At 38.2% G+C, this 24361-nt stretch overlaps 1 protein-coding gene across 1 annotated transcript in view; it reads left to right on the top strand.

Annotated features, from left to right (window-relative positions):
• ALDH1A1 (aldehyde dehydrogenase 1 family member A1) overlaps positions 1 to 6587 on the top strand; it is a 36019-nt gene extending 29432 nt beyond the window's left edge. The window contains exons 11-13 of the mRNA XM_061470814.1: positions 1697 to 1854; positions 3639 to 3713; positions 5989 to 6587. Of these exons, the coding sequence (XP_061326798.1) occupies positions 1697 to 1854; positions 3639 to 3713; positions 5989 to 6061 (306 nt within the window). The 3' untranslated portion in view covers positions 6062 to 6587. The remainder of the gene's footprint in view (positions 1 to 1696; positions 1855 to 3638; positions 3714 to 5988) is intronic.
• The last annotated feature ends 17774 nt before the right edge of the window (positions 6588 to 24361 follow it).

Genomic DNA, 24361 nt, shown 5'->3' with positions numbered 1-24361 from the left:
GGTCAAGTGGTTACATAAAAATGCTTTGAGTAAATCTATTGCTCCGTCGTGGTGGTGTTTAAAATGCTTTTCTTGGTTTCTGATGCCTGGTTCACCAACTCAGTGCAGGTGAGGTACAGGAGCATGGATCTGGCCTGCCAACAAAGGTCCCAGCTTAATCTGTCAGTAAAGAAGAAATGTTGAGATTTGAATTGTTTACATCACCCGTAGTGCCCATGTCTCACATGTTAGAGTCACAGTAACCTCTCACAGAGAAGTAAACCTTGATGGTACAGCTTGTAAATTCTTTGCACTGCCTGAGAAACTACCGAAGTTGGGGTCTGGACACAATTAAGGTGTCAGTGCCAGGACACCAGTGACTATTTGCAAGGAAAAGGAGAGAGTTCCTAGTACAGGGCTGATGTATCATTCAGAAAAACAGTTCTGTAAACACAGCCTTGAAGTCCAGTCATGGCCACTGCTGTGTGGGTTTTTTTTTACATTCATCTTGGTTAATAACTGCTGCAAATGTGTTGCAATCGATGTCCATTATACTTCTCCATACTAGAAAGCTCCTTCAAAATTATTACGAATCTAGGTGTTGCTTTTAACAGCCATCAATGCTGCTGATGCATCTGCTCAACATACAGAGTACTTTCAGCAAAAGTCAAAAAGCTGAGCTAAAAGGAATAGCAGAGCATCTAGATTTAATTGTGATTAGGAGGGAGGGGTAAAACAGGAGAGTGCAGTGAGAGAAATAATTTGGGTCTGGGAGGCAGATAGGAAACTGAGAGGTATGTTTCTTCACAGATCTATTGGTTTCCTCTGGGTCAGCAGTACAAGAACACTTTCCTCATACTATTTTGAGTGTACTGAGCAATGAAATCCCAGAGAGCTAAGGCAGTGTAAAGAATATCTGGGTTCTGAAGCTCACAGCCTGAACAGTGGGGAACGTTCAATGGCTCTCTGAGCAATGTAAACCAATCCCTGCAACTCTAGTTAGAAACTAGCACTAAACCCTTCCCAAGAAAATCAAGTGGAAAGCTCATGATCTATGGAGCAGAAGAAATTATATGTGATATGTCCCCCTGCTCTACACAACCTTGGCACTATATGGTGGACATGGGCACCTCTGGCTGACAGCACAAAAGCAACACTAGTGGGAAAGATGTGCCTGAGGAACCACAACCTCTCGTAACACCCATATGGAAAGAAGAATTAGTTGTTTCACTTGGTGTCCATGCCCAGTTGTGCAGCTACCTGTAGAGATGAAAGTCTAATAGAAAGTTTAGAAGAAGGAAGTCTAATAGAAAGTTTAGAAGAAGGAAAAGCTGAACATCTTTCTCAATTCTAAAACTGCAGTTTATCAAGGAAATACCAGTTTGTTGGTAGGTAGCATAGATATGTAGCACGCTGTGACTCCATGCTAGCTACCTTTATGGTGGGTGTCTTTTAATCTTTTTTTTTCATTTGTTTTCATCTTTTATTTACTTATTTATTAGTAGTTTTACAATAGGCTATCTTGATTGGTTTCATGCCACAAAAATCTTTACATGAATTTATAATCCTTTTTAGAACTCTGTTATGAGATGCACACTCCTGACTGAATGAATTTAGGAATAGGGCAATCTGACAGAAGTATATTTTAGAAATGTACATTATTTACAATAGTAAGCTATTCTAGTCCACTTCATATGTTTGCATGTGTCTGAAACAGATATTTGGACCTGTTCAACAAATCATGAAGTTTAAAACCATAGATGAAGTTATCAAGAGGGCAAATAATACTACCTATGGCTTAGCAGCAGCAGTTTTTACCAAAGACATTGATAAGGCACTGACATTTGCAGCTGCTCTTCAGGCTGGAACTGTATGGTAAGTGGTGGCTTTTATAATACTTCCTTCAGAACTGCAGGTCCCAATGGCAGTAGTTCTAGGACATTTTAAGACCTCTTTTGGCAGTATATTTTTATATTTCAATTCCTTGTCATCTTTAGGGAGGTAGATTAATGCCATCCTGCCATCCTCTTATGTCTCTCTTCCCCTTACCTCAACACACTTAACATGCTGTTAGATAAATACTTCTTGTAAGTCTTCACAAAGTTATCTTAGTCTGAAAAAGGAAATTGACTTGCTAATAAGGAAAGGAGACAAAACAAAATACAGTGACAGTGCCACTTTGGTTTCCATTCAGGATCTGGGGACAGCCCAATACATAATTTGTGGTGATTATGCAGTGTGTAAAGAAATTAAATATCTGAAGTTCTGAGGCTATTAATCTGAGCACAACATTCACCTGTGATGCAAAAGATTGACAAAATGTGGTTGAAAAAAAGGAAGGAAAAACAAGTGAGGGAGAACTACTACAATTAGAAGGGCAACTATTTCCAGCAATGGAAAAGAAAAAGGCGACCTACATGGACCTGGAAAGACAAAGAGCTGCAAGTGTGGAAAGCCTGGAAGAACAGCAGAATGAGTCTAATAGCTATCACTGACAAACACCTGCATTTCCCTACAGTTACTTCTCAATGCATCAGAAAGAAAACAACCAATTTTTACTTTAATGCTAAACCTGTGTCCAGTCTATATTTTATCTGAAAGAACTTGCAAACAGCACAAATTCCAGCCCAGGTACTGTGACCTGAAAACATACACTTTCAAAAAATAATTTAACCGTTTTGACTTCAGAATTTGTAGAATCATAGAATGGTTAGGGTTGGAAAGGACCTTAAGATCATCCAGTTCCAACCCTCCCTGCCATGGACACGAATGCCTCACACTAAACCATGTTACCCAATGCCCTGCCCAACCTGGCCTTAAACGCTGCCAGGGATGGAGCATTTATCACTTCTTTGGGCAGCCTGTTCCAGTGCCTCACCCAGCCTCACAGTAAAGAACTTCTTCCTTATATCTAACCTGAACTTCCTCTGTGTAAGTTTGAACCCATTACCTCGTGGTATTCTTTAAAAGCAAGAAAGATCAAAATAAATGTGGTACCTTTTGGTTTTACTGGTATGTGGTTGATGGTCTGTCTAGGAACCCTCAACTGTGAGTAGAACCTCTTTTGTTGAAATGAGTAGACTGGTTTCAGAAGAAGAAATTATAAGATATGGAAATAGAGAAATCTGATTTGACAACGCTGCAAGACAAAAAGAGATTCTGTGATTCTCAGCCAACAGGCAGAATACACATTCTGCCAAAACTCTTCACACCACGAATTCCCCTGTGTAATTCTTTTCTTACTCATTATTGTGTTTTGTTCTCCACCATGATACAGTGGTTTAACACTTAATATGGTTTAACATTGAGTACAACCAGACAAACCTTCCTAAATATGTACCGAAGTGATTCTGAATTCATCTGTTAGAAATGCACCTGCAGAAGATTTATTTAACTTTAGTTTCAGAGTTTATGTGCTAGTTAGGAGGGAATTTTATCATAACTATCAGAAAAATATCTGACAGTTAGAACCCTAATAAATGTAGTTTCTGTTGTTTCTCTGAACATTTAACTACACATACTTTTGCAAATACATTATTCAGATATATTTTGTTAATATCAACATTGGGGTTTTTTTTACAGGCAACAGAAACCCACTGATTTTACAGAAGTTAAAAAATTGTTTCATACTGTCAAAAGTAACTTTCCTGTTCTTCCAGGGTTAATTGTTACAGTGCACTGTCTGCTCAGTGCACTTTTGGAGGATTTAAGATGTCAGGAAATGGACGAGAAATGTAAGTAAATAGTTTTTAAAATGTAAGCTCACAGGAACTACAAAATAAAATTCCAAAACTCAATTTTAAACATTCATAACCAGGAGGCCCAGTTCAGTATTTTGTCAAATTAGTCTATACAGCATATAGATGCTTCATGTTGTGTAAGACAACGTCAAGCAAAGTATTACTCCCTGAAACAAATAAGAAAATCACTTTGATACACATTTTTTCCAAATGACCAATTTTAGTATCTTGTATCCTACTCATATGCAAAACTGTGTTTATGGTTTACAGCTTTTTCATGTATAGAGAAGGTGTGATTTGCAGAAACTTATATATGGGTGTAGTTTGTGGAATTGCCTTTCAATGCTAGTTTTTTGAAAACATTAGACATCTAAAAATCCTTGATTTAAACTAGATTTTCAGTTTAACAGCCTTGCAGCAATATTTTTACAGTATGTCCTAGCTTGACCAGAAATTATGACAAAAATAATCTGTATTATTCAGATTGGTGAAGTGTACAGAAAATATAAGCTAATAAAATTCTTTCAAATTTATCAGGTTCAGTCTAGTTTCAATTTGAATCATGTCTTGTCTTACCTGAATTCATCCTGATCTTCGCATAATGTGCCAAATCATGAAACATTTAATATGATACATCTTCATTACATTATGTAGAATTATGTCTTCTGGGTTGTTTTTTTTTCTTCAAACATGAATCACAAGTTGTCCTTTGTTAAAAATGCCATACATCTGGGAAAAACAAAGTGTTTTTTAAACAATGCATAAAAACCAAAATGGGTAAGTTTCCCCTTTTATTTTGCCAAATGCTTAGTACTTCTGAAGAATAATGGAAGTCATGAAAAATATATGTGCAGCTGAAATGATACAGAGCTTCTTTTTCCTCTGGGTTTGGGACTGTTGTTTTCTTTTCGTTTGGTTTGGGTTGGGTTTTTCTTTTTTTTCAAGAGGTGAAGGCTAGGGTTTTCATGTTTGCTCATCAATGGACTCAATCTGCACCTGATTGCAAAGCTCCCACTGACTTCAAAGGAGACAGAGTTATGCCAATGCTGAGAGCTTTAGAAAACATCAACGTGAAATAACACCCATAACTTAGGTCATTGTTATCAAGGAATGTTTTTCATTTGCTGATTGACAAACACTGGGAGATCACCAATTCTGAATTACATCCTTTTGCAGGAATATTTTTGGGATTTATTTGCTGTAAATAACAGAAAAATTATAATAGGTTATCATAAAGATTAATATTGTCTATAACAGTGCATTTTGAAGGAAGTAAACTTTTGTGCAAATTAAGCTTTTCCCAATGCTTGTTTCAAAATCATAATTAGGGAACAAATAAGAATATTTTTGCTAAAGATCAAGGAAATAACTAGTACCAGATAGATGTCTGACCTGGAAAGAACATTTCTGGCAATTAGTTATGAGAGAGGCAGAAGTATGTGTGAAATAACTGCACTGAAATAATCAGGAAGTTAGTATGTCAAGCTGTTGACTTCTTTGAATCCCAGAATAAAATTCCCTGAATAAAATTATCATTCTTGAAATGATAATACCGTTATGAATTAAACTACTGAATGTCATGCACTAACAGAATACCTCTTCAAAAAGGAAAAGAATCAGTAAACATTTCTCCACTGCATGAGAGGTCTGAGCACAGATTTCTCTTTTGCATACATATGTATCTAGTAAGACGGCAATGAGAACTGAATAACATTGTACTGTAGTAAAAAATAAAATTGTATTTTTCTATAAAACAATCAACTACGGCTAAAGAGTTTTATTGTGTCAGATGTCAAACATCTATGCACACAAGCAAGCTTCATTTCATCATGCAAAGCATAAAGTCGGAATCGTGTTAATAAAATGTCAGAAAGAGTCTAGTGGTTTTTACTGTCTGTGAGATTTCGTAGTGGATTAATAATGTCCTTCACTTACTTGAGATAAAGCATCTGTTCTTTGACTCTGGAGAAGAATCTTGACATTAGAGGAAGGCCTTTGCAAATAACTTCTTGATCATGTTTGTGAAGACCTAACATGTGCCTGATTTGCTCTACAGAAATGAATTTGCTGTCTCTCACTTTTCTCAGGAGACAGTTGTAGCTTTTCCAAATACTTCCAGCAGCAGTCTAGTTGCACAGATGTCTTCTATGTCCAGCATGCTTGTTACATACATGGCCAATTGCAAAGCAGAACCGAAAATCCCATCCAGGACATAAGTCATACGAAAAAAAATTAACGTAAATATTGCTCTTGGTTCTCTTTTATCTAGGGGAGAATATGGCCTTCATGAATACACAGAAGTTAAGACTGTCACAATCAAAATCCCACAGAAGAACTCGTAATGCTGCTTGAGGTGCAGAATTTAACACCTTCAAATGAATCTGAAAAAGCTATCTGAATTCGGAAAGCTTTTGTGTCCCAAAATATTCATTAACCTTCCTGATTTCTAATTGTGTGCTTACATTAACAATATGAAGGATATTGTCAACAATTTTAGTGTCATTACCTGAGAAAAGGAAACCTTAATGTCTGGTACATAGCTGAGTGATGTTTAAATTCATGTTGAGAAAAAACTACTTTTCAGTAGAAAGTGTCTAGTGCTCTGAAAATATTACTTTTTCAATGTATCCTACAGGTACAGTTTGAACTTCTGTGCTCTTCTAAATGTTAGATGGTGAACTCTTTGCATTTTCTTGTCTTTGTGACCTTAACAAAAGCACTTACGAGTAATTACCAGATACTCCTCTGTGTCTTTAAAAATAGTAGACTTTTTTTAGATGTATTTTTTAGACTACTGAATTGTTCATCACACTACATAAATGTAATCTGGATAATATTAAACCATATTAAAATTCATCTTCAAAACCTGATATTGCTCCTTGCATTAGTCTTTCCTATTACACTGGTTTACCGCTGTCTCTCATGTATCACATATTTTATATCTCTAAAGAGGAGCTACTGTCTCAGTGGTGTGTTTAGGTCATCAGAAATCTACTGTATTGGCTACATGGAGGCCTAAGTCCCTAATACTTCAACAGTATTACAAAGGGAAAAATATGAACACAGAGAGCCCTGGGCAGTTTGCAAAGAGCCAACACTTGGCTTTTTAGTGTTAAGTATATAATAAAGTTCTAAAAGATGACAAGCAAGAAATACTGAAGGGAAAGAAGAGAAGAGGAGGTGAGGCAAGGTAATCTCTTCTTCTTTAAGTGTACTCATATTCCTGCATAAAACTTGCATGTTTTCCTCCCTCCTCTTTCCTCCTCTAGTCTACTGTTTCACTTCATTCTTTTTCCTCATCCTCTCTTTTTCTTATAGCTGCTTATTCTCATAAAGGCCCTCTGCAGATAGTGTGCCAAGCTGATCAGAACCTATAAGGTCTCTCAGTCTGTGCAGCTTTAGTGTTTTGCAATCTTCTGCTAGTGCAGCTTTCAGCATGCTCCAATGGCCACTCACCATCAGCAGCCGCCAGATAAGCTCTCGGACAGTGATCTATACACACCAAGCACAGCAATTACATAGCCTGATACTGACAGGGTCATGTTTTCTGTTCAGAAGAGGAAAGAACAAAAATCAAAATAAATACTAAGTAAAGGAAAAGAAAAAAAAATCCTAACAAAATCAGCTCTGAAAGACTTTAGGAGGGGTAACGAACATAATGTTAGAGAATGACAATCCTACAACAAAATATCAAATATTTAAAAAGAGATGAAAAGCAGTATGTAGAGCAGGTACGGATCTTAAGTCTCTATTGTCCAAATTCTACTTTTGCTGAAGTCAGTTTCATAAGTCTCAAGGGAGGCCAAATGACAATAAGTCTACATATGCATTCTGGTTTGAATCAGGAGTGCACTTCTGAAACTATATACCTGAGCACCTCCACTTATCTTCTTTATTTACATGGAAGAGTAATATAGGGGAGCAAAATTAGCTGCTTTTTTAATGACACTAAACCAGAAGATGCACACTTGGCCTTTGCCTGGTATAATCCAACCACTAATAACCATTCAGCCCTTAGAAGCAGAGTAGGGCCAGTCTAAAGCAACTCCCGTTTGAATGTGTGCTGTGTGGGTGGTGGGCTCTTATCTGCTCACAGCGTCCTTTGGCAGCACAGGACTGCAAATCCAGTCCTACCAGGCTACGCTGCCTGCATCTGCAAGCCCAAGCGAAGAATGATTTTGAAATATAACCGGAGGAAAAGGAAAACTCAACATAAACAGAGGGGCAAAGGAGAAGGATCAACTCAGCCCTTGCATGTATACATGTATTCTTCTTGACAACACCTAAAATATTTTAATACTGCTCTCAGCAATATTACAAATCTATTTTGGTTCTTATTTAAGAAATTTGTTCTCTTATTTACAGATAAAATAAAGCTGGCAATGGTCTTGTTCTGTCAGTTTAAACATGTAAATGTAATCAGAATGTAGCATCTGGTATTGACTTTAAATTCTCATTTTTCAAAAACCTTGAGTCCATGTGCATATTAGACATATAAGAGAGACAGAGAGAGAAGAAAGAGAGAGCAGATAGAAACAACAAAGGCTGTCATTCAACCAAGGTGAAGCACCCAGCTTTTTCATCAGAGCCAAGTATAGCTTTGGGTTAATCCGATGACATATTGAAGTTGTTCGGAAGAGATGCCAATGTAAAGAGATACACCTTTTGGCATTTAGTAGGCTTAAGGAATTCAATATGTGTGTGCTTGCATAAAGCACTTGAGATATGTTTGAAGGAGGCAGACAAAAGCTCAATAGATTACATAGTCCAGTTTATTTTATAAAAAAACATTCGTTTACAGTGCATGGCAAAGTGTCCAACCCGGAAAAATTTCAGAACACAGTCCCATTTGTTCCCCAACCACCAGTTACGAACTCAGAGCCAAGTTCAAGAGCAGCTTTCTCTTCTCAGTGCACAGACTTTTAGTACTAATACAGTTTCTTTGTGAGTACAAGAAATGTCCTTTTACAATTAAGAGTAACTGTAACTGTGTTCTTAGCATTAAAAGCTCCACCTGACAGTGAAATACCTTTGCTCTATTTTGCATTATATCTCCACATGGGTATGGCGGCTTGTGATCACCTGGGTTGGGCAAGAATAAAGGTGGACTTACGTAAATATTACACAAGTAATTCAGGACACCCTTTCTTTCTGGGCTCTAATCATTATCATGTTACTCCTGTTACATGCTAAAGGAGCACCATTGGAACTTACTGGGATAAAACATGAAAAAAGCAATAGTTAATTCTATGTAAATGTCATTAATAATGCTAATGAAATTGTAGTCAGCATTTCACAGAGAACAAAGAACAAGACAAGTAAACTTGCTGCACTTCCTTTCAAAGCCCCTGAAAATTGGCTTCTATTGTCAACATCAATTAATAAATTTAAATTTTATGTCTGGATTAAAATGGTGATATTTTTCATGTAGTTCTCCAAGTTAGTGAGTGCCTGAATAAATAAGGTACAGCAAAATTCCAGCAGATTTGAAAGGAACTATTTCTTTTTCTAGTGAATTATGTTTCTATCTCCTTAACACTATTAAATACATACCTTTGATTTTCATGAAGATATGACCAGCAGATTCTTTTGCTGTCTTCATAGGAAATTACCTGTTTCAGCAATTTTTTACCGTATAGAAAAGCAAGTCATAGAAACTTGAGGTCTTTAAAGCCCCTGTCTTGCCATCACTGGAGCCATCTCTGACCCCTCTCCTGTCCCTGATATACTATCTTTTTTTTAAGGGGGGAAGCTCTTGAATGGCAGCAGCAGGATAGAGAGACCCTCAAGCTATTTCAGTCAAAACAGTGAATCCGTAAGGAATTCTTATTCCATCTCAAGACAGAAAATTGTTGATAGTCCTTGACTGCCATATGTCCAGGTCTTAAGACAGAAAGGAAAAGACATGGAAAAAATATTCACAGCAAAAAAGCATCTGGCTTGGATAAAGAATGAAAATTCCCTGATGAAGTAGGCTTTAGGGAGGAATTTGAAAGATGTGATTCTGGCAGGCAGCATGGCTCATGAGGGAGGAGAGCGATATATTCAATCTGTGTCACAAAAGGTAAGTGCAGAAAAGACAAGTGCAATAAAAAAGAAGGCGAAAGGAAAGGAGTAATAGCAGAAGTATAAGGAGTTTGACGGGGAATGAAAGTAAAGCTAAAGATCACCTTGAGATTCTGAAAGATCTCACTGTAAGATATCACTATAGTTCCGTAAGACTTAACATGAAGGGCTTTAGTGGTGAAGTGTCCTTTCACAGCCCCTTCATCCTCATGTTTGCTGGCAGGTTATATTTGTCCTGCCTGATCCTTCACATCCAGGTCTTGTTACAGTTCTTGTAGTGTCTTGTCTTTCTCTCAGTGAAAAGTGAGATTTAACTAACTCTTTTTAGAAGTCCACTTTAAAATACTGAAGAAAAAAAAATTGGTTTTGAACATTTGGGAATAATAGTACCCTGTGAACTTAGTGGGAGGCCCTGAGGACTGAATGATAACCTTTGCTGTGCTGGAAGAGAATCAGTGGCTTGATGAATATACTGCTCTGGAAACTAACAGTTAAAGATCTGGAAGCACAACGTAAACTGACTCAGACAATAAAATTCTGCATAGTCTTGTAGGAAGGACATAAATCACTTGTTGCATAAAAAAACTAGACAGGCACAAAGATCCAGAAAACAGAACTGAGTATTGGGTGGTTGGACTGTTGAAAATCCAATTCATGGAACAGTCCTCAACAATTATTCATATGCAGTATAATAAACTGGTAATATAAAAGGACATCACAGCTGGTTTTGCACTTTAGTAGCAGGCATTGCAGAAAGATCTGAAAGAAGTATTAACCAAAACACAATAAGGTTGTCCACAGAGGGAGCAGAATAGAAGTAGCTCACTCTTTCAAGAAAAAGTATTAGTACTGAGGGTTATTTTGAATTAAGCAAGCTGGAAGGGATAGCAGCAAGGAGAGGATTTGGTTTATTGTCTTAGTTTATATCCCCATGTTGCTTACAGAACTATATGGAGCATTACTTTATCGCTATATAATAGTTAGACAATTACAAATGCATAATCCAAAATGGCTCTGGACATTAGGAGCATTTCAACAAAGTCTACCATGTATTTAAGGTTATTAAACAAACCACTGCAACTGTACACCATCCTCTCTCTCATTGCCAGCACAGAAAAATCCCTTAGCCTCCATTACCTTTTTCATGGACTGCTAAGAAGCTTTGATAATACGGCATGATGCATGCAGCACAAATCCAGCTGTGGCAAATGAAGTAATGCCTTTGTATTACCTTGCCAAATGGTACAAGCTGTCAGGGCCTTACATATGGCTTCCTTATAGATTGGTGATGCATATTCTACTGAATGTAGAACATGGATTCTACATTCATTCTGAATATAGCTCCATATTATGTGTAATTATCATGTTTAGGATTGAGGAGCACATCATGTAGTGATGGTAATAAGACTGGCAAAATTTGAGCAAGATTAGACATTTATAGAGAAGAATGTCTGACAGGCAAATAAGTGGACCAAGTGAGAATAAGCAACACTGACCACAATTAACTATATTCAAGAATCAAGAAAGATTTTATATGAGTATGAAGGAAGAAACATGTCATGTGAATGTTGTATTTGGATTATAAATATATCCCATACATGACATATAAACAAATATTTCAGAACTCTCATTGTGGACAACAATATGTATTGCTGAGCACAGTGATTACTAGCGAGCTGAGTTTTAATATAAGGAACCTTTGACCCTGACTGTGCTGGTAGCAATCTTTAAAAGGCATAAAATTCTGTAGCCTTCTCCATCTCCAGACATCCTTAACAAAAAGTATCAATGCAAGTTACTTCTTATAAAACATCATCACCAATGAACAGACCACTTATTTACAGCACAATGCATGGGCCCTCATACAGCACATTGATTGAGATCAAGCTACAGGGAAAAAGACAATGCATACATTTGGATGATGAATGAATACAAGAAAATCATATTCTGTCTACAAATATTTTTCCAACAGAACAGTATGATGATTATGTACAGTAAACACAGATTGCAGATTACTTATTCAATATTAATATATTAATTATTATTCATATAACATATATTTTTTCTCCTAGTGGGGAAAACTAGTCTTTCATGTGTACTAAACCAAAATTTTCTAAAATAAGATAAATGTAAGTATTTATTTTTTAACGTCCTGAACAATTAAGGGGTTCTGTTTTTCAAATATGGGACGCCTTGGCCATAGGTTAAATAAAGCTACCAGAGAGAATATGAAGTCACAGCTTCTTATATCCACATGTTATCAGGGAGACTCAGGCTGAAAGAGGGAGATACAAGCACCATTGTGGCTATAGGGATCTAAAGGAAAAACAGTACGATTAGAAGGAGATGAAATACTTTACAAAACCCAGTTTAATGGGAGAACAGAGAAGCCCTTGGGTAAGAAGTTCCTTCCCCATGCCACTTTTTGGCTTCATGTCCCCCAGCTTAATCACAAATAAGGGGGAATGATCACAGTCAAAGTAACAGTAGGGAGGTAGGGGAGAAGAGCACTTCCAGGTCACATACCGAAATTCCAGCACAGCAAAAAAACAAAGTATACTTTAGCCACCACTAAACAAGGGAGCCCTTCCAAAAACATTCCTGTCACTTTTCTCTGCCTTCATAAATATGTAGGCTGAATAGTTAACCTCCACTGCCTTACTCACTTCTAGAAATTGGGCTACTTAAGTGGCTTATGGACACTGGAAGATACTTTTCAAACTTTATTTAGCCAAATGACTAAACTTTTGTGAAATATATTTTTTCCACGTGTTTATTGCTTATTTGTTTCATTCTTATCTTTTTCTGTAACTACTTTGCTTATACAAAACAACATGTAAGTACCAATTCTGTGCAACTGAATGCAGATATGAGCTTGTATATAAATCATTGTCTCAGGGAATATATTCACAAGAACAGAACCTGGCAGAATTGTATTTCATAAAGCGACATTATGAAAATTAAAACCTTTGACATATTGGACATATGAGATGAAAAACACATATGCCTTCTCCTTCACACTAGGCATACCTGTCCAGATCAAGGTCATAGAAGTTTCACTGCCTCCTTCTGAACTTACTTCCCTAGCATACAATCAGATACCTGGGAGGAAAGAGGGGTGAGCCAGTTTGACTGAGATTTTTGTGTGGTTTTATGTCACTATTGCAGCTGGAAAGCAGCTGGAAAGAAGACTTTCACAGCTCCTCAGAAGTTCCTTTGTGTCAAATGAGGAGTTGTTTGGGAGAAGCTAGCTGTATATTTTACTAATCGATTCTTAGCAGACTGAAATTTTCCACCAAATCTAGCAGAGTCTGACATGATTTCTGACCTTTAAATCAAGCTATCAGCCCTGTCTATGCTGGCACTGACTCCTTGTCTCAGAGACCACCCTGAACACCCTATAGCCTATACAAAATTTTCTCTCCTTGGAGAGAAATATTAAACTGAAGATTTCTAGGGATGTCAGCTACCACTAGCATTAATGCTGACAGCTCCTGATATCCATGTGATTCAGGTAAATGTCTTCTGTAAGCATTGCTATGTTCTGAACAGAAGAACCAGTTATTCATCATGTTTTGGTGCTTTACTGCCTCAGGGCTGCTTGCATGGCATTACTGCTTTAACTTCCAAAAGCACGTTTTATCTAACATGCATTTTAGCTCTTTAGTTTTTAAACAAACTAAATGGACAACTTTAAAACTAATCTTTCTCTTGAATGTTGTATATAGAATAAATTATTTCGGGGGTGAGACTTTTAATAATAGTATTCAACCACGGAAATCTATAACAAATGTGAAGACAGAAAAAAAGAGCATGCCAGATGAGAGAATCCAGAAACAAGTTAAATATTTAAAACTAAAATTCTCATTGTATAAATAAGACATTACATGATTAAACAGAAAATATCTGTTTACTTTTTACTCATTGAGCTCTATTTGAGAAAACTTGATGCTCTGAAATCCTGATTCACGAATCTCTGTATGTTCATGTGTTGTGGTTTAAGCCCAGGCCATAAATCAGAACCACGCAGTCAGCCACCACACCCCCCCCCTCCCAGCGCAGCCTTTTCTTCCCCCCCACTCCTGGAAGGATGGGAAAGAGAATCAAAATAATATAACTCCCATGGCTTGAGGTAAGAACAGTTTAGTAACTAAGGTATAACAGAAACCACTGCTGCTACCACTAATAATAATAATGATAAAGGAAATAACAAGGGAAGAGAATACAATACCATCCACTGATACCTAGCCTGACCCAGCAGTGAACCTGCCCTTCTGGGGAACTCCCAGTTACATACTGGGCATGACGTGCTGTGGTATGGAATACCTCTTTGGTCAGTTTGGGTCAGGTGTCCTGTCTCTGCTTCCTCCCGGCTTCACCTCCTCCCTGGCAGAGCATGAGACTCACAAAGTCCTTGATCAGACTAAACATTACTCGGCAGTAACTAAAACCATCAGTGTTATCAGTGTTGTTCCCAGGCTGAAAGTCAAAACCACAGCACTGCACCAGCTACCAAGAAGGACAAAAAATGACTGCTGCTGCTGAACGCAGGACATCATGGCAGTGGACTACAACCACCTAGTAAAATCCATAGTTGCAAGATCAAATCTCATTCATAATAATCAGAGGAAGGCAGAGGGAATCCAGTGAATAGGGTAGATAAAATTTTATCTCCCCAAACCATTATGGGCTTAAAAAGTAAAGCTTGAAAAAACAATCAAAAGCAAAGATATAAAGAAAATACAGAATCCTTTCTGAGAAGGCAGAAAAATATATATACCCACAGAAAAGATACGCCAGCAGAAAATAGGATTTGTTGCAGAAAACATTACTGAGCATTTTACAGATATAGAAAATATCTCAAATGATATCATAGACTGCAGCTCAAGGCAATTATATTTTAACATTTCTAAAAATGAACTTTTTTTACAAAATTTGAAAGTGACAATGAATTAAAAATTCCACCCCTTGACTTTTTTCAGTGTCCTGGGTTCAGCAGTAGCAGTCATTTTTCTCCTTCTTGGTAGCTGGTGCAATGCTGTGTTTTGACTTTCGGCCTGGGAACAGAGCTGATAGCGATGTTTTGGTTTGGCCAAGGACTTTGTGAGCCTCATGCCCTGCCAGGGAGGAGGGGAAGCCAGGAGGAAGCAGAGACAGGACACCTGACCCAAACTGACCAAAGAGGTATTCCATACCACAGCACGTCATGCCCAGGAGGTAACTGGGAGTTAGCCGGAAGGGCTGGGAGACTGCAGGGTTGGAGGAGGTATGGGTCGGTGCTTGGTCGGGCTGAGGGGGGCAAGTTATCGATCGGGTGGTGGTGAGATGTTGTATTCTCTTCCCTTGTTATTTCCTTTATCATTATTATCACTGGTGGTAGCAGTAGTGATCTGTGTTATACCGTAGTTGCTAAACTGTTCTTATCTCAACCCGTGGAAGTTGAATTCTTTTCGATTCTCCTCTCGGTCCCTCCTGGAGTAGGGGGAGGGAAAGAAGGGGGGAAGTGAGTGAACGAGTTACCTGACTGGGTTTAAACCACAACATTCAGTCATTTAAAAAGTTCCATTCCTAAGCTTTCCAGCTTACATATTTCCTTAAGAACACCCAGCCCAGAAAGTTAGAGATCAGCATTTATATGAATTATTTAGAATTGAGAAAAAAAAAACTCAGTATAATGGACAGATTCAGAGAAATCATAGCTAATGCTAGACTTCAAAGGAATGCAAGTATGTAAGGCAGAAAAGCCACAATGTGGTGGTACTCAGGCATCAGTAATATTTACAGTGATAGTCTGTAGTTAACAAAGGACAAGAAACCATTTGAGAATCAATGTAGCCAGGTTAGAGGAACTAATATATTTAATTTAATTTAGTTTGTGTTTCAGCTTTTTGCATTTTCTCTCTTCTTGTCAATACTTAAGAAATGACTGTCTAAAAAAGCAGAGTCATCCACAGATAACCTGCTAATGGGTAGGATGCCATTCAGCTCAATCTTTGATGTAGTTATTAATGTGGATCTCAAGAAGGTATTGAACAATGACTTATCTGTGAAATCTGATTCTATGTTACGAAATTTATGACAGATGGGTCTTGTTTTCTCTGAACAGTAGATACATTTTTCCTTTGCCATAATATAATACACTTCCCCCCCCCCAAAAAAAAAAAGAAAAACCAAACCCCAAAACCTGTACAAGAAGAAAAATCATCTGTCAAAAGAATACCTGAAGAAGGATTTGCATAAAGGAAATGTTCCAAGCCTCAAGGGGATGATGGCACAACATTACTTTAACTCACCTTCATCTGTCAATGAAATAAGGAACACATAAATGAATGAACAATGATAAAGTTACTGCAGAGCCAGGAAGGATCCTATTTTAACCTCAGATTGAAATATTCTTTATTTAATTTTCTTCCTGGGAGAAAAATCATACTTCTTATGCCAAAATCCCATATACATCCATTGTAGAACTGCAGTACAATGGAGTTAAAATTTAAATATGTTTATTCTAATTTACTTTTCACTGAAATCCTTCCCTAGAATATACCTGTGAACACCTACAAGATTGTCAAAATAGCATAAAAGTTACCCTGCTCAGGGCTTTAGTCTAACTGGAAGGCACTGTGCAGCCCATGAATATTATGGGAGATGCCTTGAGCTCTCAGTGTCCAAGTGGGCAAATTAAGAACTTTGAAATGAAATCTGCAAACTCTTGTATGCTAAGCACTGAGCTAACACATTGCAAAACAGTAAGAGCAATGGGACAACTAAACATAACAGAGAGTAGGGGCCAGCTTCATCAGTTTGCAGGGAATAGCCTCTATAATAACTAATCTCTGGAGTCATTCTGGCTCAGTCTCTGGTACAAGGATGCTTTGATGCAGGTGAAACAGGAGAAAAGGAGAAAGAGCCATCAGTCTGCTGTGTTCGCATTTCTTGAAGAAAGAAAAGATACTGAAAAAGTCTGGTACCAGGGATGTGAAACTGGAGTACTGCACCACAAAATCCATTCACCACGGGACTTTAGAACAGAAAAAGGGAAGCACTGTTCACACTGTGTTAATCACCCTCTGCAATGCTTACACTCTAAAAGCTTGTGGGGTTTAAGCCTGACACTGTTATTTAGGCATATACTGGCTGACCCAGCTTTTGGCACTTGTAGCAATTAAGGTTTAAGCACATCTATGCATGCCCTAGGGTACCAGTGTGACTGTGAGATGTTCTCACAGAAAATTCAGAAAACTTCAGACATGGCAGCAAGAATGGGATTTTTTTTTTTTTTTATTCTATAATTCTGAATACACATGGTGAAAGCAGAAGCTAAAATGCCTATCTTTGTGCATTCAGCTGCTGGACCTTACTTAGTATTTCTCAGTTAGATGCACCTGACATAGGAAAAGCATCCACTAATTCATTGACCATGCAGCACACAGGTCTCAACTGGATGACTTTGAGTGGCCGTACGTTAGTTTGTAGACTGAACCTGGAAAGAGCCAAACAAAAAGAGCCATATCAAGCAGCAGAAACTCCTGTAGCCTTGCTGGGATGTAACCAAAGCTAGCCACATGTGCAGAAACAGTACCAGCACTTGAACTGTTAGCATGAGCAATTCCGATGTGTATCTTTGTGTCCTGGGTTCAGCAGCAGCATTTTTCTCCTTCTTTGTAGCTGGTGCAGTGCTGTGTTTTGACTTTCAGCCTGGGAACAGAGCTGAGACATGTGTTGGTACACGTGAAGAGTTGGATAAATCAGTTAGATATTGCCTCAATAATAATAATGATAAAAGGAAATAACAAAGGAAGAGAATACAACACCTCAGCACCAGTCCACTGATAACTTGCCCCCCACCAAGCCCAATTGACCGATACCTCCTCCAACCCTGTAGACTCCCAGCCCTTCCAGGTAACTCCCAGTTACATCCTGGGAATGACGTGCTGTGGTATGGAATACCTCTTTGGTCAGTTTGGGTCAGGTGTCCTGTCTCTGCTTCCTCCCGGCTTCCCCTCCTCCCTGGCAGGGCATGAGGCTCACAAAGTCCTTGGTCAAACCAAAACATCGTTGTTATCAGCTCTGTTCCCAGGCCGAAAGTCAAAACACAGCATTGCACCAGCTACCAAGAAGGAGAAAAATGACTGCTACTGCTGAACCCAGGACACTTTGGCATATTATAACTCACCACAAAAACATAATCTTACGTAAGCTACAGGCTGGGCAGAGAAGAGATTCAGAGCAGCCCTGCAGAGAAGGACTTGGGGGTGTTGGTCAATGAGAAAATGAACATGAGCTGGCAGTGTGTGCTCGCAGCCCAGAAAGCCAACTGTATCCTGGGCTGCATCAAAGGGAGCGTGACCAGCAGGTCAAAGGAGGTGATCCTGCCCCTTTACTCTGCTCTCATGAGACCTCACTTCCAGTACTGTGTGCAGTTCTGGTGTCCTCAGCATAAAAAAGACATGGAAGTGTTGGAACAAGTCCAGAGGAGGGCCACGAGGATGATCAGGGGGCTGGAGCACCTCCCGTATGAAGACAGGCTGCGAAAGTTGGGGCTGTTCATCCTGTAGAAGAGAAGGCTGCGTGGAGTGGAGACCTCATAGCAGACTTCCAGTATCAGAAGGGGACCTATAAGGATGATGGGGACGGTCTCTTCATTGGAGGGTTGGAACTAGGTGATCGTCCTTTCCAACAGTAATTATTGTATGATTTTATGATTCTATAAGTAATAAAATATTGCTAGCAATCAATTTCACGAAGAAGATTTTCCTGATGATGCTGGGGTATGTATTCATGCTTCCCTGTAGTAAGCTGTACTTGTTTTTTGCTGTGATGTTCCCATTTAGTTTGTCCCTCTGCCCTATTCTGTCAGAGCTTACAGAGGCTGTCACTTTTCCTTTAATTGTATCTCTGCATGTGATCTCTTATGGCTGTGTTTGGGCCATTACAGATGCTCCACAATGTAGAGACCTGCTGGATTTTTTGCTGAGCTATTTTTTTTATCCTCACTGAGGGAATAACAATTTGCCGTTTGTCCACACATTTTTGCCTTGGAAAAGTATTTCCTAAATTATTCTGGATAATGTTTTTCTATCTGAATATTAGCACATATCTACGCATTTATCCAGAAAGAAAAAAAAAATTATTTTATTTCAGATAGGACACGCAGGACCAAGGGTATTATTTTAATGTCCCAGACAGAGGCTCCTGAAATGAAAACTCATTTTTAAGAGTTTGTAGTTTGCCTTTTCTGTGTGCTTTTACATCATGTTTAAAGCTGGCTTTTTGAACAAGATTGCATATCGTCATGTTTGACATGACAGAATAGATGGACTAGTTTGACCTGCAAAATACCTATGGGACAGGCTATATCTTTTAGCAATATTGCGTTTAAAAGTGAAACTAACAGACTTATTCCCAAAACATTATTCTACCAGTTATTGTATCTGTAAAACAGAGAAACGTTGGAAAGATTTTTTTTTAATTGAATTTTCCCATGCACTATTTCAGATGGCTTATTAAATTCTTTTTCTGTTCTTATATATCCACAGCACCGTAAAGCTTGTACTGTTGGCCTTAGTCCAAACATCGTATCAGCAAACTCTTGGCATTCCCATGAATTCCCAGTTATCTGGAACTCCACTAGGAACCTCAGTTCTGTCAACTTTTACGCGATCAGATAGGAAGGATTTAGCCTTTCCCGAGGCAGATGCTAACACGGATGCGTTGCAATACCTTACGTTGTTGTGACCTCTGCTGGAGAAAAGAACAAAGCACATGGAATTTTTTTTTTTTTTTTTTTTTTTTAAAAAAAAAAAAAAAAAGAAAAAGCTAGTGTCCTGGGTTCAGCAGTAGCAGTCATTTTTTCTCCTTCTCAGTAGCTGCTGCAGAGCTATAGTTTTGACCTGCAGCCTGGGAACAGTGCTGGTAACACCAATGTTTTTCATTACTGCCCAAATGTTTAGTCTGACAGAGGACTTTGTGAGCCTCATGCTCTGCCAGGGAGGAGGGGAAGCCAGGAGGAAGCAGAGACAGGACACCTGACCCAAACTGACCAAAGAGCTATTCCATACCACAGCACGTCATGCCCAGGAGGTAACTAGGCGTTAGCCGGAAGGGCTGGGAGACTGCAGGGTTGGAGGAGGTATGGGTCAGAGCTTGGTCGGGCTGGGGGGGCGAGTTATTGGTCAGTTGGTGCTGAGGTGTTGTATTCTCTTCCCTTGTTATTTCCTTTATCACTGTTATCATTGGTGGCAGCAGTAGTGATCTGTGTTATACCTTAGTTACTAAACTGTTCTTATCTCAACCCGTGGGAGTTACATTCTTTTGATTCTCCTTCCCATCCTTCCAGGAACAGGGGGAAGAAAGGCAGGGGGGGGAAGTAGATTGCGTGGTTCTGGTTTGCAGCCTGGGCTTAAACCAAGACAACTGGAAAGCAAAGTTTCACTTTTCACTTCACTGTTCACTTTAAAACCATTTGTTATTATGCATTCAGTAATAGACTTATTCATCCACCCTCCTGCCTCAGCTGCAGACAGCCATCCCAGTGCAGTGCCACTAGTGTAGTATATACAGCTTAACACACAGGGATTGCCAGTCTCACATTTCATCTATTACTTATAAAAAAATACATATACTTGTATATTTTTAATCCAGTTTCAGTTGGAACATTAGATGATTTATGGTCCACCACCATTGTTATATGTGGTTATCAGAGATACCCGAAGGTGTCAGACTGGTGCTATAAACTATTAACAAGAATAGGCCTTTAGAATAGTATAAGAGCTTTTGGAGGGTTTCAGCCTTTGTTGTTTGCAAGTAATGACAAGGCCAACAAGGTCCACATAATCCTCAATGTTTTAAATATTGTTCCTTTAAACAAAAGTCTGCTGTATCTTGCAGACTTTCTGAAAAGTACTTACATACTAAAAATATACTTGCCGCAGTGTTTCTCCGCCACTGTCTTCAGGGCAGTCATAGAGTGATCTAAAAAATGCATGACACTGAGAATATATTTGCTTCATCCTTCTAGCAAAAAGAAAGAGAAATAAAAATAAAGATTTCAAAATATTACATTTACTTTCATTTAGAAAGAAATTAATCCCATGTTGATAACAATGAAATTCTGCTTCATACTATAAGGATCAAATCACACTATAAGGATCAAATAAGATATAAATATTAGACTGATACCATTTACTGGTGGAAATTGGTGTTTTGCTGAAGATTTGGTCTCTGTATCTTGAGAACACCTGAAAGTATTTTAGAATATTTTGTTTCCTACGGTTATTGGGTAACACTTTCTTCTGTTCATTTCTCCAACTCTTAAAAAAGTGTTTATCTAGTGGAAAAACTAAGACACATTCATTATCCTCTTTTGGTTAGCTCATTGCATAGAAGTAGCTTTTGTTTTGTGGAGGCAATCACTTGGGAGGAGCGCATGTACAGTTTTGTAGTTGGAAAGTTCAAAATCATAAATTAATGGCTTTCATAAGTAGACTATTATTTGCTTTGACAATTATGCAATTTAAATGTCTTCTTAAATTACCTTGTTTCCTACTCCATTATTTTAAGATAATGGCTTATAACTGCTATGGACTACAGATTACATACAGGAATTTTCTGATCTAATCCCAAAACAGAGAGGACAAGGATGTTCTGATTGTATTTTGTAGGAAGTTCTAAAAAATGGATTAAAACTTTGAAACATTAGAAACTTTCCCCAGTCCACGGAGAGCTGGTCTTCATGCTAAGCAGGATAAAAGAGTCAAACAAACACCTGAAGTGCAGGGCAGCATATTCAGGTGTTTGTTTGAGCTTTCACAGAGCTCATACTTATTCCTACCTTGAATTACTATTAATGCCAAACATCTTTCAGCTCTTTACACTAATGTAAAACCTTCTGATAGCGTAAAGACAAATTAATATCTCACTGAGAATTCTTGTATCCAAATATAATAGTGGTAGCACATTTGGGTCCTAGCTGTAGCAACATTTCTATTTGCAAGCTGTCAATGGGATCTGCAATATATGACACAATCTCCCGTCTCAGTGTTTAAGCAAGAAGACAAGAACAGACTCCAACAAAAATCTTAGTTCTGGGGCCTTTTTTAACACAGACACATATGAATTCCCTGGATAAATTTGCTATTTAGGTAGATGGCCACCTGTCATGTACAGTACATACATGGAAGCTGTATGTAGAACGTCATGGCTGCATGTGATGGAGTATGGCCATGGAGAGACAGCTTCTTGCTTGTGGTGCTAAGCAAAAGAAGCTAAACTAAAAGGGGACAGGAAGAGAAGGACATGGCTGTGACTTGTTTCCGTTGCTGAGATCAAAGGAGACCAGCTGCCTGGGACCAAGTGTGGCTGATACCTGTGCTCAGAACACATTAGAGACACTAGCTGACCTGAAATAGGTGGAGAAAACAAAGAACTCACAAAAAAGCATACATTCCACTGTAATCTGACTTCAATAACTTGAAGAAGAAGAGCTACCACTGAGTATGACTATAATCTGCTAGCTAAAATCAGTTATCACACACAGGCATTTTTATAGTCCGGTCTATAGAGTGTAAACATCAAGTAAAGCAGAGTTTGCCACATCCATACAGAACCTTCAGTCACAGCCCCCAGGCCATTATTTAGTTTAGGGATATACTGGTTTTCATAGAATTTTTTAAAATTACTGGGCATGGGTAGTCCTTAGATTATAATGACTTTTTTTACAGGAGGTAGCAGAATATTGTTTGTGTCACTGTATTGGTTTTGACATGTTTTGTTGTTGCGGCTTTTCTGGTCCATTTAGTGATTTCAAGAAATAAATGCAGACTAGTTATGTGGCATGGAGAGCATAAATCTCATAGTGAACTCATATAGCCTCATTTTCCAACAAAGGATGAACAAATCAGATGTTACCTGCTTCTGAAGTCAATCTCTAGCCATAATGAGTTTAACAGCCTATTTTCTCATGAAGGACTAAAATGGGTAGCAAAGGATTCAGCACAGATAAAAACTGTGCCTAATTTTCCAGTTAGCGTTTTGCAGGCTCTTTAAACAATGTAGAGCAATAAAATGATTCCTTGGATTTAAATGTCTATCAGCTTTAAAGCAGCTATAAATTTCTGCAGATTGTCATGGATGCTATTTCTACATGTGTTATACTTGATGGTTTCAGGTACCACAAATCTAGTGTTGAAAAGGGTATGTTACAAGAAGTTCTGTCCCACACTTGCTGTGAATTCAGTCAAGTCTGGACTTTATTTCCCTCCTTTTCCTTCCTGTTCATCTAAGATATTGCCCAGGACTCTGTCAGTGAGTAAAATATTTATTCAAAGAAGAAAAAAAAAAGTCAAATAGGAGAAGGAAGATGTATTCAACAACCATCATTTTACAGAAATTGTAATTTTCACTGGTCAGTAAGAAAATAAATCCTTCACAAGGACTTCAAAATATTTTCAAGGTCTCTCTGTACCAGTACACTAATATAGGGAAGTGCAGAAAAACTATTATGCAGAAAAACTGAAAGAGGGTGCATTTGGATTACTATTAGGAAGAAGTTTCTTACTGTGAGGGTGGTGAAGCACTGGAACAGGTTGTCCAGAGAAGCTGTGGATGCCCCATCCCTGGAAGTCTTCAAGGTCGGGTTGGATGGGGCTTTGAGCAACCTGGTCTATTGAATTGTGTCCCTGCCCAGGGCAGGACAGGTGGAACTAGATGATCTTTAAGGTCCCACCTAAACCAACCCATTCTAGAATTCTATGAAAATTATATAAAACGTTCAGCCAAATGCTATGAAGATGGCATGTAAGTTGAGCAGAGGAAGATGTGGGACATGGTAAGATGCACTGAGCCCTGATTTCACTGAACATAATTGTATAATAGAGATCTAAGGTATCCTTAGCACAGTTTGCAGGTCTAACAACATAGAAGAAAGAAAATAGTGTATGTGTCACCAAGGAATACAAAATATATGCTGTTTCTATAAGCAAGATCCTTTGCCTTGATTTGAATCACAGAAAGTCTTATTCCTGTTATCAAGAGTATTTGTTACCTGTTCAACACAGCACAAGATTCAGACAGAGGAGTAGCTGTGTAGCTAAGTGGCCGAAGGTTGCATGAGGTGGAGACAAAAAATTTGAACTGAAAGACTCGGTATATGAGTGATAAAGGTTGTACAGAAAGGAATTTGACTTGAAAATTTGATAATGCAAAATTATTGTAATAGTTTCAAAATGACTTTTACCAAGTAAACAGTATGTTTTATTAAAGGTGAACTTAGTATAGAATATTAAAATGTATGAGATTACTTCTTGTCTGCTAAATCAATATTATCAATGAGGTGTCAAGCGATTAAGCTGAACTAAGCTAGGAAGCTTTGAAAGCACAGCTTCATGAAGTACAGTAATGAAAAACCTTTACTTAGAGGTACCAAAGAATAAATATCACATTTTCCGTCACAGCAGTCTGATGCTGATCACAGGGTACGAACAACACCACCTCTTCTTATTGTTATTCATGTTGGCTATTACATGCTCATTGCTGCATACACAGATGCATCCTGAGAACACATTTACTGTTGAAAATCA

This window comes from Pezoporus flaviventris, unplaced genomic scaffold (assembly GCF_033815535.1).
Source record: "Pezoporus flaviventris isolate CSIRO_AGI_PZ_B2104156 unplaced genomic scaffold, CSIRO_AGI_Pfla_v1 ptg000064l, whole genome shotgun sequence".
Lineage (NCBI taxonomy): Eukaryota > Metazoa > Chordata > Aves > Psittaciformes > Psittacidae > Pezoporus > Pezoporus flaviventris.
The sequence above is the reverse complement of the archived record's forward strand: the minus strand, read 5'-3'. Positions and strand labels throughout refer to the sequence as shown.